Source organism: Nothobranchius furzeri, chromosome 18 (genome assembly GCF_043380555.1).
Source record: "Nothobranchius furzeri strain GRZ-AD chromosome 18, NfurGRZ-RIMD1, whole genome shotgun sequence".
NCBI classification, from domain to species: Eukaryota; Metazoa; Chordata; class Actinopteri; order Cyprinodontiformes; family Nothobranchiidae; genus Nothobranchius; species Nothobranchius furzeri.
The window spans coordinates 32,871,753-32,892,158 of record NC_091758.1 but is presented as its reverse complement, the minus strand read 5'-3'; the positions used below and the strand labels follow the sequence as shown (position 1 = coordinate 32,892,158).

At 40.6% G+C, this 20,406-nt stretch overlaps 1 protein-coding gene across 2 annotated transcripts in view; it reads right to left on the bottom strand.

Annotated features, from left to right (window-relative positions):
• LOC107392044 (latent-transforming growth factor beta-binding protein 2) overlaps positions 1 to 19,845 on the bottom strand; it is an 87,003-nt gene extending 67,158 nt beyond the window's left edge. For both annotated transcript variants that reach the window (XM_015969616.3, XM_054741567.2), the window contains exons 1-3: positions 19,191 to 19,845; positions 16,360 to 16,433; positions 4,613 to 4,871 (exon numbers count right to left, since the gene is read on the bottom strand). In XM_015969616.3, the coding sequence (XP_015825102.3) occupies positions 4,613 to 4,871; positions 16,360 to 16,433; positions 19,191 to 19,633 (776 nt within the window). In that variant the 5' untranslated portion in view covers positions 19,634 to 19,845. The remainder of the gene's footprint in view (positions 1 to 4,612; positions 4,872 to 16,359; positions 16,434 to 19,190) is intronic.
• Between the last annotated feature and the right edge of the window lie 561 nt (positions 19,846 to 20,406).

Sequence of the window (20,406 nt, the reverse complement as noted above, 5' to 3'; positions counted from 1 at the left end):
AATGGGACTTTGAAGTAAACGAACATGACTAACCTTGCATTCTTATTGGCTAGATATCCAATATAACAGGCAGCGCATTTGTTTGTCAGTGACAATCACACCAACATAATCCAACATGATTCTTAGCCCGGATTTAAAATCTGAGCATTCCCAACATCCTTCCATTGGACCAGAGGACTTGCAATACACCACAAAAGGTGGGATTATCTGATAAGATTATCTTTATATCCGTTACGTTATCTTATGCACCTTTAAGAACGAGATGGGAAATTGTGGCATCAACAAGCCATCTCCATGCCTTGTTTTTCTTCAGCTCAGCAACTAAATCAGGTCATTTCACTCAGTGAGTGAACCTAGTTCAGTTGCTGAGCAGATCAAAAACACGGTATGGAGATGACTTGATGCCACAATTCCCCATGTTTGCGTTAAGATTATCAGAAGGAGTGAGGCTGGTCAAAAATTGGCTTTCGTCTTTTTACCAAAGTGAAACCTTCTTGAAAACCACCAATAATGACAATCAGGACACATCCTCATCAGATGCTCAAACTACCTCAGCTGGTTCCTTTTGATGAGGAGGGGCGCCTGCTCAACTCTGAGTTCCCCCACGATGGAGCTCCTCATCCTAAGGCTAAGCACAGCCATAATGAGGAAGCTTTTTTCTTTATCATAATCAAGAGCTTCACCTTTCAGCTCCACTCCATTCACTATCAAGTATAAGCTTCAAGCCATCAATCCAACATTACACCATGTTACTCCTCCTCTTGAGGCAGGGACTCATGCCTAATCCAGAGGGGACATTTCACCATGACTTCTGACTTGGATGTTTAATTTATTTTATTAGATCATCAAGCTAAGTTCCAGGGTCTAGCCATCTGCCTTCAATCTCATTAAGTCAGCAGATAGCAGAGAAGTGGCCTTTATATGGAAGAGCTGCATCCAGCTGACGCATCCTGCTTTGCCCTTCTCTGCATCCTGGAGAGAGCCGATATCAGATGACAAGGACATAGATGATAAGAGGTGAGTGTGTCCTGCATACATCATCACAGGTCCAACTAAACCAGGAGTACTCACCACCGACCCTGATCCTTCAACCCGGGATCCGTATGGAGCCGACAGGGACCAGACAGACGTAAGTGCAGAGAGAAGTGCTCACAGGATACGCAGAATAATAGTAAACTGGATTTGTTCCACTGCTCAGGTCAGAGGGAGAAACTATTATTTTGCTGCCAGCAGTTCAACTTGGAATTTACAGATAATCCTCCAGAAAAAGGCACTAGGGACATTTGTTAAGAGGGTCTAGGAGGAGTCAGAAGACTTTTGAGGCACGGCAGAGTTGAACAAGTAGTTTATTTAAAAATAATACGACATAATGAAAAAAATCCAGTGAGGTCATTTACTAGGCGTCCAGTCTCTAGAATTTAGGGATTAAGGGAGATGATGTTGACATATTTTCCAAAACTCAAAACAGTTATCTTCTAACAATTTAAGTCCTTAATGCCTGATAATAAAAAAAGAAAGAGAACTCTTGTTTTTAGTTTCAAAAGGCTTAAGTGCTTGTCTGCTGGGAACTGAACAAAACATCATTTTCCCCATGAGCACACGGTGGAGTTCTAGACTTTAAACCACATGTCAAGAAAGAAGAAATACGACCAAATATTCAATAGCTTGGAAGTTTGTCACCTTCTTCAGTTTAGCTGACTCCTTTGTTTCCAAAAGAATATTTTTTTCTTTTTAAATATAAACATTTCTGTTTTTTCTCCCCTGTATAATTCATTATAGGCTCCATGCATGGTGCCACTTGAATAAATTACAAGGTGATGCTGACATAACGAGCCAATTTAGCTGCAAAGTAGACATATATAGTACCTCATACCTCCTTCAGTAGTGAAAAATGAAAGGAGAATGGTTGAGTGTTTCTTGTACTACACAGCCTTCGCCCCTAAATAAATAGGTAAGGGCAAGGCTGACATAATCTATCTCATCCAGAGCATCTACCCTCCCTAATCACCTCCTCCTTTATTGAGCCTTGGCTCGGGCCTCGCTATCTGACTTTCACTCTCCATGACCTCACATTGTTGCTCGTGCTTTTCTGGCCTTGACAGCAGCAGAATCTCACCCTGATATACAAAACCAAAATGTGCTATCCATCCACAGGGAACACTGTCACACCCCTAAAAGATCATTTTGAAGTAATGCAGCGGCAAAGGTTCATTAAAGTTACCGTATCCTAAAAGGCCCCATTAATCTAAAATGGAAACTATCACAATTTGGGTATTTTTTTGAAAAATGACACTAATTACATCCACTTTTTTTCCTGGATTAGCTGGCTATTTGAAAGGTGCAATGGCTCAAGTTGAACTTTACACCTCTTTGAGTCCTTTTAGTTAGAAGCATGACAGTAAAGATAGTCATAGAGCTGGAATTTGTGATTCAGGAACACCGTCTGCTCCTTCAAATTTGAACCTGCAGCCCATTCTCCCTCTATTTGCCCCAGATCTGTGACTCAGTACACAAAAATGTCCTGTGAGTCAAGAACAAAGAAAACACATGCATGGCAACTGTGCACTCTCCAGAGATCTTGTATTGATTAAAAGATTTACTATGGCCTCAAGATAATTGTTTTGGGAAAGATGATGTAGAAAACTCTTTCATGAACCACGTGCCAAGATATTTAGCAGTTTTTCATTGAGCTATCACAAGCACGTGGATGGCTTTGCTATCATCATTCCATACCACCAGCAACAAACCAAAATGACATAAGACGTTCATTAATTAGCAAGAAAAACACCCTAAATGTCAGCTATAATTGAGAATGTTTCTGTGGTTCGGTGGAGGGGAATTACTCAGATGACAAACTGGCTAAATGATAAATCATGACCTCAGTGCCCAAATAAACCGTGGCAATGTGGGTGGATTAGAAAAGCACTGGGCGCGAGTCCAGAACAGAACAATTTGACAAGATAAGTCTGAATTTGTAGGCAATAACAATCCATCAAAATATTCAGGGAAATAATGACTTGCTCTTAAGATCCTTGATCAGAATTATGGTTGTAGCTTTGCTAAAAAGATTCATCAAACTTTTAAAAAAAGTTGTTTCCAATGAGGCTGGCTCATAAGCAGTCAGACAACTGAGCCAAGAAACTATTAGGCCTGTCTGATTAGCAGTCTTTGGAGAATTTGCTGAATATACTGAAAGAAGCCTTTGTTTGAGCAATTATTAGTTGGATACATTATAGTCACGGTTATTCCAATAAAAGAACAGACTGAGGCACTCAAAACATTAAAAAATTACATTTAAAAATCAACCTTTCAAGTTCTTTTGTTTAACTAAGTAGCATGGATTAATGTTCCTTTTTGAGAAGCCAATATTTATAATTACATTTTTGGACACTTCCAAGCATGGCAGCTAGCAGCAGCAAGGCACTGCTAGAGTTTACACATGAAATTGGACCTCTGGTTACATTTATAACAAGTCATCTGGTCCGGGAACGCCTTGGGGTCCTGCCGGAGGAGCTGGTGGACAAGGCCGGGGAGAGGACGGCCTGGAGCTCCCTAGTTGGGATGCTGCCCCCGCGACCCGGACCCGGATAAGCGGAGGAAGACGAGACGAGACGAGACGAGATAATTTTAAAAACCAAAACAAGAGATTTTCTTTTTTCTAAAAAATACATAGGTAGGGACTGAATCAAGCAAACTTCTGGGTAAAAACAACATTTATCTCATTTGGGTGACCATTAGTGACGATTTATGAACAACATTCTTGAGGAGGTTTCCAAAAGTTCTCAAAATGTTTGTGAAGGTTCTCAGCTGTTCCCTTGTGAGGTTAAGGGTTGCTCTTCTGTTTAACACATTTTGACCATGTTTAAGAAAGTTGCAAGACAAACGTTCTCTGGCAGAGTCATTGCAAGCTGCTGGAACTCATCTCAGACCCTTCTCAATTGCTTCTCGTTTTAACTTTTAAGAGTTCAAAATGTAAGAAATCTGATAACAAATAAGTATAAATGTGTTGCTGAATTGTTCCTTTTACCTTCTTAGCGACTCACAAAATTTGCAGTTTAGTCTCCAACAAGTGGCATTTTTGGCCTCAAAACCAAAACTTAAAAATGAATGAAGTTCTAATTACTTGGGGCAAATAAAACATCTAACAGACTACAGAAATCAGGTGATTTCAGTCATAGACGTAATTTTCACTTTAGAATTTTCACGGGGGAGGGAGGAGGGGGGAGGGGTATCTTTACGGTATACTCTAATGGGAAACAGACTTCAACACAAACGGTTGTTTTCTGCTTGGTACTAGAGCTCATCCAGTGTTAATTTAATATAGTGTAATATTGTTTTGGATGGTAAAAAGTGCAGGGGTCAAAACTTGACTTTGGAAAATGTGGGGGGGACATGTCCCCCCGTTCCCCCCCAAAATTACGTCCATGATTTCAGTGGAAAGACACCCATCTGTGAATTTGCTTGCAGAGTCAATAAAGAAGTGATTGACCAACAGCAAATCATTTTGACCGAACAAAATATTAGAAAAATAACTAACTTGCTGGAGTCAAAATTATTATACTTTTAAAACATGTCTTAGAAAACGTCATTTAACCCAGATGTAGGAACTCACGGAGTTTGGATGGGTGGTTTGGAGGTGGCGGGTCGCGGGGTCAGGACCTTGGCTGTGTCACTGGGGGGGCGTCTCTGTTGTTGGTCTTTTTGAAAAGGATTTGTGCCAGGCTCGATTCGCCTCAGAGTGCCTCGCTCATGGATGTACACCTGTTCTGGGGTCACCTCCTCGCAGCGAGGCCCCTGGAACCCTGAGCGACACACGCAGGTATGCGGTCGGCTGCAGGAGCCACGGTTCTGGCAGGGGGGCTGGCAGTCAGCTGAGGAGAAAACAAAGAGATCAGGTATTCATAGGTCACATTAGAGCATGGGCCGCCCTCATGGGGAGCAAATAACTTTTTCTGATCTCAACTTTGGGGTTTGATCAGAATGTAGTCAGTCAAAAGCTCATTAGTTTCACTTCTTAACCATTTTGCTACTTCTTCAACAGAGCCCCTTGGGGTGCTTTCAGCTGCAATTACTGTTGAGTTTTTAACTCTAAATATAGTCACTAACATTAAATTTATACATCTAGTTTCTGTTTGAAGTAAATGTTGGTGTTTCTACGCAGTTAGTACACTACTTATCAAAAGTCCAGTGTGTACTTTTGCAGCTTAAAACAGCCATAAAAGAAAAAAGCCATAAAAAGAGAGAAAATAAGAAAAACTGGAGGCTGACTGAGTAAATCTAGTTGATCACAGAGATGGCAAGTAGAGCTGTATCCTTTATTTCTGAAAAAAAAACTGAAATAGATTACGCTCACGCTCCTTAGCTGAACGTCTTGGAATCACGTTTGATTTACCCTCCTGGAGTTTTTCTGCAACCCTTCGAGCTGGCGACTTACTGCGCTAAAAATGTAAAATGTGAGTTTTACGTCCAAGTGAGACCACCAGCAAGGCATCGCTACTTAATCGACCTCTGACCGTGACGGTGATTAGAACATGAATTTGTGCATAATATTTCCAGCAGGCTGCAAAGAGAATTAATCTGCACCATTCTCCCCTGCCTCACAAGCCTTCCATCACACTCCAGTTACTTCAAATGCAAAAAGACACTGTGGCATGCAATTTAAAACGATCAAGCTGTTCCTGTGACACAAATGAATGTAGCAGACAGAACTTGAGGATTTATGACACTGTCCTCAAACAGTAGATTAGGCCACTGGTCTGTGGTGGCTAAAGCAAACAGTGGTGCTCTGTCAACAGCTATGGAATGCTATTGACACAGATGCTGTGAACACGGACAGATCACGGGCAGGAACACTGCCACAGCTCATGTTGGCAGTCAGAAAGAGAAGTGCTACCTGCTGCACACTTCCTGTTATTGTGACAATGCTCAGATTTTGAAAACTCCACTTCCTGTTCAGATTCCATTACAATGCTTTTCAACAATTTATTTCCCAAAACAAATTTAGGCTTTTCTGATGGGAAAAATGAACAGAAGAACAAAAATTGACTGAAGTATTGCTTTATTAACTAACTGGAGCATGCACATTTAGAAAGAAGTGCTTGTGGATTGTATAAATTGGAAAACGATTCCAGTTTTCCATTACGGGATAAAACAGGGACAGCCTGAGTTCTGTTTGGCAAACGTCATCCCTCTAAAGTATGGGCTGTCTGAGTGCTGCCGTCTTGTTCAGAGTCTGCTCAAGCTCAAATCCAGGACGTAGCGTTGGATGAAACAGGTCACACACTCCAGCAACCTCATGTTGAAAGGGGAAAACTTGGTAATGTGTGAAAATAAATGCTGCTAATAAAACTGTCCAAACTGCAATCAAAAAGGAAGCAGAGCAGGTCCGTCTCGCAGTGACGCGTGTTTAATGACCCGTTTTGAGCTGTGAGGCACAGAAATTGATGGCAAATAAACCTGTCGCCTCGAGTTGATGACAGAGGGGACAGGTCAGTGACTCTGGACCTGACGTCTGCCTCACAAGAAGCCTGCGTGGTCCTCGAGTACAGAGTCAGGACCTATCTGTGTTGTCCCTGGGCCCTGCCTCTGTGCTGTTGAGCACAATGTCACAGTAATTGCTGTCATGCAGATTTGTCTTGCACATCATTAAAACTAATTGCCTCGCATTCCATCCATTTCAGAAATATGTGCAGCAATTATTACTTTGCGAGAGTAATAACAAAATGAGAATCCATCAAAAACGAAAGAGGAGAAATGGCAAACATTCCTGGCATTGCCACTTCAGTCTTAATTATGACTGAGCCAGACTGGCCAAAATTTTGGCGAGTGAGTCCATACCCAGTCATCTGAAAACAGAAGACACTTAGACACACACATTTGAATGGGGAAAGCATCATCTTTAGGTTTTCCTGAAATATTTATTACTTCAAAAATGATTTAATGTTATGTTTTAAACCATATCATTATTATTTATGGCAATGAGCATGAACAGGGCAATTAAAATGGATTATTACCACTTGAAAAGCCTTGACTATCATGAAACTACAGATTCTAACTGAAATTTTCACATGCATTAGAGCTGAATAAGTCATTTTGAGAGGTTGGGCTTAAAGCTAATAATTCAGAGTTTTCCCCCTCTCAGGAATTATGTGTGATTGTTTATAAAGAGATAGTCTTGCCCTGTAATGTAAGCAAATTCATATTTTTATTTTTTGCTAAGCTCGTCCGCCGTCCCTGAGAGCCAAATGCAATTTGAATTGAGCGTGGTCGTGAAAAGATGTTAGTCTGAGAAGGGTCCGATCATTGGCATGCATCAAGCAGAGAAAACATCTAAGGAGATTGCAGAAACGACTAAAATTGGGTCAAGAGCTGTCCAATGCATTATTAAAAACTGGTCTGTTAAGTCCAGATGGACCCTGTTCCAGAGGGATGAGTGCATCAGGGTAACAAGTGAGGCAGGTGAAGGGATGCACCCATCAGGCTTAGTGCCTACTGTACAAGCCTGTGGGGCAGTGCTGTGACCTGGGGTTGCTGCATTGGTCAGCTCTTCTTTCTATGTGTTTCATTTCAGTTCAATGAGAAAGTTCCTTTCAACGATGTACATGAGCAGTATGAAGTTAATAAGAGCAGCGTGGTTATGGAAAGTTCAAAATCACTGTGCAAATAAATAAATACTGAACTTGCCCCAACTTTTGAAGTTTATGATAAATGACCCACACTTGCATAGTTCCTTTCTGAGTCAGAGGACTCCAAAGCGCTTTAACTACAGTGATGGTGATGAACTACAATGTAGCCACAGCTGCCCTAGGGAACATTGACAGAGGTGAGGCTGCCGAGCACAGAAGCAACCGGTCCTTCCGACCACCACCAGCAGGCTCGGAGGGTGAGGTGTTTTGTCCAAGGACACGACGGACACAACAGCAAGAGCCTGGGTTCAAACCTGTAGAAGCCACTGATTACAGGTAGAACTCAAAAGAGCCTTTCAAGTCAGTTTAAGCTTTGAAAAGGATGAAAGTTTAAGTTTTGTTGGCATTATTATCTGCAAATTCAACATTTTGCATCAGACCTAACATTTATTTTGAAAGAACACTTAGCAACAATTTAGTAGTATTTGAGCACATTTGGTTGTTACCCATAGTATATCTTAGTTTTACTTCCAACTTGTTTTCTTTGATTTAGACCAATGAGAATATTTAGGGTTCTACGAGAAAAAGCTGGCATATTTTGTGTTTTTACATAAAAACCTCATATGTATTAAAGAGGACTGTAAGCTCTAGGGTTTTCTTTTCTGGCAGGACAAAGCATCCTTCTGTTTTCTATTTTTGGACAAAGAGTGAAGCTGAAAAGTATTTTTGGACAAAAATACACATCTCTAAGCACGTATGATCATTTTATTATCAAAGTATTTCAAAGAGACCACCAGCACACTGACGAGAAGAAGTGATTTGGTGCAACGTTTCAGCCGGTTCAGCAGGCGCCTCATGTACAAAGACTAAATCCCTCATCGCAGCCAGAACTGGTTCGATTCCAGACCAGTCTCTGCCTCCCTCTTTCCCACCGTCAAATTAAAGTGCCCAAGTGAATGTAGCTAATAACTCTATGGTGTCTTGAGAGGAAAATTATTTAGTGAAATTGATTGGTTTCCAAAAGGAGGGTGTAGAAGTCTAAGACATCCTGGAGGCACTGCCTGGAAGTCATTAGGGGTATTTCACTTTAGGGGCACTTCCACACTGGCTTCAGTTTGGATAATAAAGTCTCCATCTATTAGTCTTTGGGCTACGTTCTTACAACAATGGAATGAGAGGTGGCAAATATGCATATTCATAAATCCAACAAAAGCAAATGAGTAACTAATCCAATAGTGAGCTGCACACACATAATAACACTTATTGCACGATATGACAAAAATCATGATACATTCTTTTCAAGGATGTCTTATTTGTCTTGTACCTGCTGACTCAACCCTTATTTACCTTTGTCTAAGCAATCTTAATGCCCAAATTGTTCAGGATTCCTCTTCTGGTTTAAAGTTGTCTGTTAAAAGCTGAAGTTTGAGTCTTTAATTAAGATAGCCATTCTTGTCCCCCTTCCACAGGATTCTCATTTCATACTCGTGCTCGCTTCCCCTCCATTACAATCCACCTGAGATTTGCCTTTCCCTCCGAGCGACTCAAAGTAATACAACCCGTTAAATCTTAACAGTCCCGTCACTGAGCAGGGGAGCAATCTGAAACCAAAATCTGACATATTTCAAACGTGTTTCACATTTCCTCACTTTGAAAAATAGACTAGAGCTCAAAAATGTCATCTGGCATTTCTGAAAATTGTAGACAATGAAAATATGTTTACTGTCATTTTAGAAAAGACTTTCCACAGACTGCTCTAGGGGTTAGAATTTGGTAGAAGTCATGAAAAAATGAACAACTCACTAGTGATTGGCTTTTGAAGTGCCGATTATTAAAATACATTCATGTCCATGCATCTGGATGCACATTTTGCTGCATGACACAAAATGTTTCCCAAATTTGTGCAGAACATCAACAACAAAGAGTAAAACTTTTATAACTGAATCATCGGTCTGGCAAACCTCCTGTGATGACAGCAGGAGCCGGTTTTAAGGAGTCACCAAAGAACCTGACAGACCTCATGAGGGAGGTCAAGTATTCAAGACTGTGGGGGGCAAAGTTGGGAGACAAGGTTAAAAATGTGCCTCTCATCCATTCTAACTGTCCACTGAGGAATTAAGAAAAGGTCTATTGAGCGGTTAATACAATTGCCCCTCAATGCTAATCATTTTGAGTGAGTGTAAATCTCTTTGTAACATGTGATTTCCACATGCTAGCCAGTACAAGCCCTATCATTTCAAACACTGCTGTTACTGTCTGCAGCTTTGAAAGCAAACTTCACCGTTTTTATAATCACAACCATGAAGCAAAGAGTCTTCTGGTATTTGACTGATCCTTTATTTGCTCTTTGCGGGAAGTCTTACATGTTTCACTAAATTAAAGTTTCTCTGTCATAGATGCACATTTTTCAATAAGGGTGTGGGCTTTTCGGTCCAAAATCAGCCGTTAGAGGGTGTATTCTCTAATTTCATCTTTAATCTGTGTGGGAATTTTGATAACCCACATCTGACCCATGACACAGTGAACATTACCTTTAGGTATGTTGCACAGTGCCGACACAAATCCCCACAAACTCCGACATTCATCCTCTAATGGGCCACATGCTGGTGTGCTCTGCGGAGGATATCTGGATCTGGGGGAGTGCGCCGACAAACTTGTAAAGCTGACTCTGAGAGACGTGGTGTTTCACCAAAAACCCACAAATCCCGTCCTCCTGGGGGGGGGGGGGGGGGGGTCACATCCCAACAACTTCCATATGGTCTTTAAAGCAGAAGGGCTCTGTGAAATACAGTTGGTTGCAAAACCCCAACAGCACAGTTGTGTGCCGCAGGAGAAATATGCTTTATGTTAATGTTCTGTAGGTGTCAGTCAAACTTAAACTGCCTGTTGAGAGACTTGCTTCTGGCTTTTGTTACACAAAACAAAATAATACAGAAAAAAACTAAAAGACATAACAAACAAAGAAAACAAGGTGTCTGTGTCTAGATGGCAAATCATTTTCAACACAGCTATTAGAAAAGTATGTGGAGCTAGACGTCAAAACAGAACTCAATAGCAGCCTACAAACAGACACACCAGCTGGAGAGGGGAAAGCAGCACTCCTGGTTTAGGGAGACAACCTCAGAACGAGCTGTCCTGCGCCTGCGTTAATGACGGGGTTAAGACCAAAGCCTGTGTATTGATTACAGGATCTGTCTAATGGGCTATAACTCACAGCAGGGCCACTAAAAGAGTGTCATGGCCATGAACTGTAAACTGTGCAACCCCTACAAATCTGCACAGGACATTTAAAAGCCTAGGAGGACCTAGTGGATGTCTGTGCTGCAGTAATTTCAGCTTTAGCTCACTGACCTTACCAGAAGACTTTAAAACCTCCTGTTCTTGTAAAACGTGTTGACTCAGTTCACACTAGCCTCTTTTTTTTTAAACACAACAAATTTCTTTTAAAAACTTCATGGTGACTTTATGCATTTTTTGCACTTTCCAAAGCTATTAACATCTAACATCTAAGAGAAATGGTTTTGTCAAAGTATTTGTATTCCATAGAGTGATAAATGGAGGAGAAGTAAAGGCAAACTGAAAAAGACTTCAAATAGCTATAAGACGGGGAACCTAAACATTTGGGTGTTACTGAGGTCAAAAACCATTCACACATGGTACTTCCTTACAGCTGTCTCACACATGTGACAGCCAAGTGTGGGCATTAACCCTTAAACACAAGGATGTACCCAGGTGGAGTAAAAAACTTAACAAATGAAGCTGCTTCTCTAAAAGGGATCATCCTCGATTGTACTTTAGCCTTTATAGATAAATAAAATCAGGTGTGGGTATCAGTTCCCTGGATTAAACATTTCTTTTGCAGAGCATAAATGCACGGAACTTGGATTTTGGTTTTTAATTTTAAATATGCATTTATCTCCCAATGACTCAAGCCATAAATAACTATTTAACTATTTTCTGCATGACTTCCATGACTCCTGGCGCTCCAACCGCATGACAGTGTTAAAGAAATGCACTACAAGCAGCGTTCACTTGGGAAGACAGGAAAAGTTGTGATTACAAAGGTATGCAAGAGATGGACTGACCTTTCTGCGTGAGGAATTATGTTAGAACTGAGAGGAGGCTGTGAGCAGCACAGCAGGCCAAAGAAAACTGGAAGGCAATCAAAAATAAAAACTCCTCTCTATACCTCTTTTTATTCTGTCCATCACCAACCACTTAAGAGACAGAAAGCAACTCTATTCCTTCTCCTGAAGGGTGCGCCTTTCATCAGAGAGATGACAAGTTTAACCATCTGCACACCTTTTTTAAAGGGTAGAAGTCCTGATATTGACAAAAGTTACGTTAGAAGACCATGTGCAGCACATGCTTTTCAAATCACTTTGATGAATAATGTGGTCATGTTGTTTTTTTTTATCTGATGCAGAACCCGAAAGCTCTTTAGCTCATAAATAAGGAAAGCCAGGTCCACAAGAGCTTAACACATGATAGTCCACAAAGAAGTAAACTAAAAATGAAAAAGATGACCCTGAAATGCACTTTATTCTCCACCTCAATTGTAAAACAATGAAACGTTTGAAAAAGGAGGATTTCTGGATTTTCATTTGGGTTTTCTTTTCTATTATCTGCTTTATTTTTTTTTTATTTAAATTTGAGGTTTTTTAAATGTGTTGTTCACTCATTAAATCAATACATTAGAAGGTCTCAGGAATGAATGCCTTGTTTAAAAAAAAGAAGCTCTGGTGCGCCTGTTTCACGTTTGGCAGATCAGAGGAGAGCTTCAGGCTGCAGGATTTGTTGTCTTGTTTCCGGATACCTCTCACCTCTGACTGGCTAACGGAAATGTGACTCTAGCACTGACTTTGTTTCCTTTGCAACGTTGATGTTTTATCTCCATAAATAAAACAAGCCTGGATGAGCTTCTGACGTGTTGTGGAGTTGCTAATGCTAATGACTCAATTCTAGTCGAGACGGTCTCTGCTGTTTCCTGGATGCTGAACCAACAACTGCCTTCCAGAGTGGCCGATTATGATCAGAAAAAATGGTTTAAAATTTGTCTTTCAGTGAACCACACCTTTAGGTTTTTTACTTAAATTTCTTCAGTTGTGATGTGTCTTTGACCCCAATAATTTGCAAGGAAAAGAGAAGTTCAGAAGCAAGGTCCTTTAGCTACATGAATGATTTCATACATTTCTTAGACAGATGTCACACTTTGAAAGACTGCAAACGGTTCAGTCCCCAGAAAGCCTCAACAGGCTAGCGTTGAAGTTTATCCAAGATTTTATAAGCTCTGAAGAATTTGGATTTCTTTTATGCTTCACATGATCGAGCATGAAGCTCAACAAAATTATGAAAAGCCGCTTAGGCTAATAAAGACTCCAAGGATGGTTGGGTGGAACAGCAATCACCATTTCTGGTCATAACATTCAAAATAAAAATCTGATGAAAAGCAAGATAAGATTTGAGACTCAAGCCTTTTCTTGCTTCAGGCCAAAGCTGCAGGCTTTGCTTCCAGGCAACCAAATCCCAAACTCCTCATGCGATCTCTGAAACAAATCTGTGAGCAGAAGTGGGATTCAGAGCTAGCATGGTGATCCTGTAACACGATCGTTGGGCCAGATCACCCTCCGCTAATGCTGCTTTGACTGAAAGCCTTATTTAAGATGGAATTTCTTGTAGACAGACGCAAAGGAGAAAAGATATATATATATATGACTTCAATCTCCCCGTGAGCTGCCGAGGAATTTAAATGTCCTTTCTGTAATCACTTTTCTTTTCCAAGCAGTGCAGTGAACCAAAACTTCAAAACAGTAATCTAGCACTGTTGTACAAGACATATAATTGAGGGTTGCTGTATTTCCCATCAATGAGGCAGCCATTCAAACTTCCACTCTAATTCCACGACTGAGTAACTTATTATTTTGTAAACAATCCTTCCCAATGAAATTTGCCCAAAGGGACAAAAACTGTTGATACCAAACCATTGAGATGCTTTCCCCTCATTGGCAATTAGTGTTTAGGCAGCTAAACATTCCTCAGCTTATCATTACTGAAGTATTCAATAACTGAACTGAAAGTTTGTCAGCTACAACTCGCACAAATTGACCCAAACAATTAATGCTTGGCCACATTTTACCTGCAGTAACACAAACCACGGTTTCTTTGCCATGATTGCCTCTTTTCCAGCAAACTGCTGTTTCATTCCAAAATAATCTCCTAAAAATGTGAAAATCAACCACCCTGAAGTTGAGCAAACAGTCAGGTTTCAAATTAAACAGATGATAATGTCTTCATCATCAATAGACGTGTGGGCGGCCTTGCTGGAAAAAAACACAGCAATCCACATCCTGCTGAGTGTTTGCTTTGAGCTAAACTCAGTCGCATAAAGAGGTATTGTAAGGAAGTTTTTTATTTTTGGAAAGACCAAATCCAAGTCTGCAGCTGAAACTTTGAACGTTAGACATTACATCAACTCCTTCAGCAGGAAGTCCCTAAAACAGCTCAGTAATGTTTTCACTTTTACTCACAGCCGACGGGTTTGTTTCTTTTCTTCCCCAGACTCCGAACGTGTTTTCTCAAACTCCTACAGAAAATAAAAGTAGCTTAGGATGTAAGCTAGGAAGCTGGTTTTCCACCACTAATATGTGGGGTCTTTTCCAATCTGAAGCCTTTGTGTTGGCACCTTGCCGACTATGGAACTTTTTTAGCATCGCCTCAAGTCTGAAGCTGTAAGGGGGTCCAGATGATTGGACAGACCCCTGGCCTGCTCAGATAAAATCCTGCTTCTTTCTGGCAGATTAAAGCCACTCTTTAGCCTTGGGTAACCGTGTATCCGTGCTAAATGTAATTTACACCTTTCTAAGTGCAGTGTGTGTGTGTGTGTGTGTGTGTGTGTGTGTGTGTGTGTGTGTGCGTGTGCGTGTGCGTGTGCGTGTGTGTGTGTGCGCGTGCGCGTGTGCGTGTGCGTGTGTGTGTGTGTGTGTGTGTGTGTGTGTGTGTGTGTGTGTGTTAACTGGTGGGGACCAGTTTGGCTTGTTGCGTAATGGACCGGCCGAAATGTGCATGAAAAGTGTTTGCATGTGTGAAATGGGTAAATGACTATCAGAGACAGAACAGAGAAAACAGTAAACAACTTTTTTTTATAAAAACAAAGTACTCTGGCGGCTCAGAAAATGTCTTTTGCAGCACGCTTTAATTTACTTGTAAAATTTAAAGATAACTTTTACAAACTTCCTTTTCCAACCTGTCATTTCAGCCTACAGGAAACGATGGCGGTCATAAAAGTAGGGTTGAAATGTGACGTACAGTCGACAAGTAAGTTCAACAGAATTATTAATTATGATGATGGGGAAACACCTGCCTCTTAGTTTGATGTTAAATAATTACGTCTTCATAATTATTCAACTGTTAGTGCTCCTGCCAGTTAGTAAAACCAGTGCAGCCGTGGTCAAAGAAAAGAAAAGGCAGTTACACCTATAATTATGGGCTTGTGTCAAAAAACAGAGTCAGTTCCAAGTGAGAATCTTACATGAGTGGAAAAGGAAAACAGCACATGATGAATGTGACCATGGGGGCAATAACCCTCTAGGAAAACCTTCATGGGGCTATTTCATATGGCAGGATGGTCATTATAAACCATTTACTGTTATTTTAAGCTTACGTGCATGGGAATCTCAGCCTGTCATAGGTCAATAGCAAAGAACTTACCATTACACTGTGGACTTCATATACTCACACAAACAATGCATTTTGGAAGCAGAGTAAACCAATTACCATGTACATGACATTAATAAATAATAATGGCATAATTGCAGTAACATTTAAATGAAAGATTAAAGTCCCATTAATTGTCACACACTAGTGTGTGATGAAAATTGTTCCCTGTATTTGACCCATCCCCTGGGGGAGCGGTGAGCTGCAGACACTGCCTTACGCGGGAACTATCAGGTGGTCTAACTGATCTAATTTAGTTTAAAACAGCAGGTGGTGCTGTTTAGAATCAATATAAACCGTTATAATGCCTAACATCAAACATATTTAGGGTAGGAAATATATCAAATGTTACTCATATAATAGAAGCCTGCAATGGCAACCTAGATGTCCAAGCAGGAAGATTTTCTTTTAGAAAGTAATGATGCATGGAAGTAGCATCATCAAAAAAAATTATGACTAGACATTGTGTCACCAAACGTGGATGTCACGATTTTAAAAATAAACAACTTTAAAGACATTTAATTTGCTGTTGTTGTGTTTTGCCCTCGTTCTGCCACGAACATTCTAAAACACAGGATGTCAAAAAAATAAGAGCATCCTTGCAAGTGACTAAATTCTTTTCACAACAATAGTTTTTGTCCATTATAATGTTTTTACTAATATTTGAAGCTGGAATCAAAAAGAAAAAATAAACAAATGTGGATAATTTCACAGTCAACTTGTAACTCCCGCTGGCATCATGGCAACAAAACTGAGTTCATCTATCTTTAATAAAGTTTCCCATTACGTATATGTTTTTACACAATAAAGCATATTTTGGAGACTGAGCTCATAAGCACTTATACTGTTTAATAAATTTTCACATATTTATTCATAGCTAAACAAACTATTTTGGTGCAAGAGGACAGAAACATGAAAACAATGCTTATTGGTGTTCGATGTGATTACTAATAGTGTGATTATAGAGTAAATTCTTATTTATGTTATGTTTGGTGCACGGAAAACTGTAAATAATACTTACGTTTTATGCAGCGGTTGGTTCCCGGTGCCAACGCCCAACCAGAGCAGCACTGGTGGCCTCCACAGACATTAGGCCTGATCAAAAGATGAAAAATACAAAAAAATGACTAATTATTTTATTGTATCTTTAAGACAAACATGAACAAATACCAGTTTATTATAATGATAAACTGCGATTAAAGGGGCCTCTAACTGTTGTGAATGTATGTTTGAGTTTCTAATCCATCTAAGGCAGCTGGAGGTGAACACCATAGAAATGATGCTATAATTGCACATTATTTGATAAATAGTTCAGGGCAAGTCACAAATCTCTGTCTTAACTAACAAACCCCACCGTTTTGTTATGTAAGAATCGTGAGTGAACAGTTATTTGAGCCTTAGGGGAATTAGGTGAGACACATGGGACGTGAAAAAACACCACGCATCTTCTATAAATCACACAGCAAATGAGAAGTGACACGTTTAAAACTGTTTGAACTGGATTCTTTGCACTCCTTATTCCACACTTGTTTTCCAGGCCAATTTTTGTCGTGAGACAGATAAGAAGGCAGCAGACCACAAAAGCTACTCCAGGTCTGTGCCCCTCATCTAAATTTGCACGGTATTACAGTAAGTGGATGTCTGACTCACGGCGATTTGAGAAGATAACCGGGATTAACTCATTGACCCCAGATGGACTGCACTCATTAGACACTGCCGGTGTTACAGAGGCGTCACAGAGATAACATCCAGTCATTCAGGCCTTCTGGCAAGCTTATTGTTGTCATAAATCATGCACATCAGGCCAGGCCCGTGCCAAAGATTTCAGTCATCACATACAAATTCCATCAAGGGATTTATATCTGTAATGAAGACTTAATACAACATGACTCTCATGATCCAGGTAAAGAAATACATGCACGCACAATTAGCCTCTTTTTTTTAAGCTTGTATAATTTGAAAGGAGAGGAAATTCTTTTCACCACTGAGTCATCAGCATTTCCCAAAGATCTGACAGTTCGACAAAAACAGAGAAAGAGTCACACTGAGTCAACCGAAATGTAAAGAGTGGTTAAATGAGCACCGCCAGGGCTGGGGGTACGGTAAATAGGAGAAGCTGAGTGGAATTCCAAGAGGGAATGTGTCATACATTCACTTTCGTTAACAAGTAGCAGGTGATTTCTCTGAAACACACGAAGAAAACCTGTTAAAATCAACAAGCAGATTGCTAATGTTCCTGTAGATTTATGTAACACATTTTATGGCTCCTTAGATGAAAAATAACCCTTTTCAGGCCATTTTGGTTTAAATTTAGCAGTTTCAAGCAAGGTAGGACAGCAGGTTGGGTTTAATTCTGCACTAGTCTGATGGTGTCAGTGCAAAGGGCTGGGCTTCTCTTGATTGAAAATTTGATTTCTTCAAAATCATTTGCAGCAAAAAGATTAAAGTGAAAAGTAAAGGCTATCCAAATTCATCAAATTTGTGTTTCAGTATCAACCTCTTCTCCAACCTTTTACAGAAACAATGAAGTTAAAGTCCCATTAGTCAACGTTACACACTGGTGAAAGTACATCTCTGCATTTGACCCATCTCTGCAGGGAGCGGTGAGCTGCAGCTGTGGCTGCACTCGGGAACTATTTGGTGGTTCAACCCCCAATCCAACCCCTTAAAGCTGAGTATCAAGCAGGGAGGCATTGGGTCCTATTTGTAAAGTCTTTGGTATGACCCAACTGGGATTTGAACCCCAATCTCCCAGTCCCAAGTCAGACACTCTACTGCTAGAAAAATTTTAAATGTGCATTTGGTCTTACATAGTCATGCTGAAAAACACATTTCTGAAATATGATCCCGAAACAATCCAGGGTAGGACGTCCCATAGCAGCTCTTCTCTGCTTTTACAGCAGTGCATTTTCCCATTGAAAGTTATTGACTCTAATAGAAGAATAAAATGTCTGAACGTTAGAAAATACTTATTTTCTCCTAAACAGGTCTGTGCACTTCTGTCCTTGTCAATAATGCTTTTACCATGATAAACTTAATGTCAGTCTTCTAATTTCCATGAGTTTTATTAACCACTAAATAGCACAACTATGCCACCAGCTGGTGCAAATCAGTAAATGCAGCAGTTTTAAAATAGGAACTCCTGTTTCCAAACTGCTATTGATTATTATTGTTTTTCATTTTTAGATCACTTAGTTAATCTGAATGGTTTAATGGGTTAAAGAACTTCATAAATTAGTAATTTTTCTCTTGGGGAAAAACATGTTTTCCACGTTGCCTTGTTTATGCTAATTCCTTTCTGATTCATATGCAAATGTTCACCTCATCGTGTTCCTATGGATGAAATAGAAGTTGATGCTTCATTTAACAAAAAGAAGCTCCAATAAGGAAACGGGTTGATTTCTCAGAGAGGAAAAAAGGAAAAATAAAATGGTGGTGTTGCATATATCTGGTTGAGTTTAAACATAAAATAATTAAAATCTTCAATCTCATAATCATTGCTTGTCCTGCCCTGACCCCATAACAAAGCTAGCACAGATTAGTGTATTGCATTTTGGCTGCCCTAAAACATACATGTCTGGATGACAATTTAATAGTATATACTGAGTACTTTGTGGCTTCTTGTTACATCATCTGCTGGTTTTTCCTTACAGGAAGAAAGATTCTGCTAAAGTGGGCATCCACCACATTACAGTAAACCACATGGACTCGTGTAGGCTGCAGCAAAATAGGTCACACAAATTCCTCCAGTACTGCTGCTGCTGGAGTGAACGTGCACGCAGCGAAAAAGTTTGACAAAAGGAGCGTAAAACATTTAGTTTCAGTTATGGAGCAGTTTTCTTCCACTCTTACCCAACAAGTCTCCTTGCGCCTGCAGAGCTGGGTTTGCTGCTTTGCCTGCGGTTCACTCTCTGCTGCTGGCTCACCGGGTGTCTGGCGGCGCGTTGCGCGCCGTCCTGGGGCGCAGAGATAGGATCTGCTCCAGAGGAAACAGCACCATGAACCGAACCTGATCTGGATGTGTGTCTGCCATCCTCATGGACTGATGCTCCTCTGGAAATGCGGACCCGAACTCCGGACTGGCTGGACGCAGGAGAAGCTTCACCGGATTTTTCCGAGGACGCATCGCTCCGTGATCCTCCTGAGGAATGACCATGACTGATTCCCTGAGACCATTCCACCTGGTCTGCCCCGGCGCCCTCCTTCCTCCCACCTGTTGTCTCCTTGTGACAGTGACCGAGCCGCGAGAGCACCATGGATAAAACCATCACAAAAACAAATCCTGCTCGCTTCATTTTAAACTAGCGCGTAAAATATTGGCAAATTAAAAAATCTAAGTTAAAAATGCGACGTGTTCACATAAAATACTCAGAACGGTCCCATCATTTCCCAGCAGTGAAAGACACCTGGACACCTTTTCATTATTCTCAGGTGAGACTCATGTCTTCAGGTTCTCAAATCAGCACTTAAAACTGTCCAAGGCTGGGAAAATACAAAAAAAAAATCACCCTTTCTTCTTCCAGTGCAGGAAAAAAGTTATTTTAGGCAAAGATCACTCCATCTGTTTGAGTTTATGACTAACAGAAGTGGCGCAAAGAGAGCGGCTGCTGAGGCTGTGCTCCAAGTGAGAGTTTGAACCGTGCTCCCATGAATATCACCACCTCCTTGGATCTGAAGTCACTGGGAATTGTTGCAGGGATTGTGCTTCGCAAGAAGTAACACCCCCTTGTGTTGCTTCCACACACAGGTCCGCGTGGCCACGCGCGCTTTCTCTGCCAAGTTACATGAACTTTTTTCTTTCTCTTTAACAGCAGTTCTTTTTGTAGGAATGCAGCTGCGTTGATCATTACCGTCAGTTTCTATTTGAACTGACAAACTATTACAATGTCATAAAATTCACGATTGGTGCAAGTTCCAGATGTTTTCCTGAGAGAGTTGACATTTCTGATTGCTGGAGTAATTCAGCTAATTTACTAATATTCGAGGCAGCTTTTAAATAATTCATAAAACCAGCAGTGTTTTGCAGCCTCGCTCATAAAGTCTACTGTACTTTGGAAGGTCTTGATCA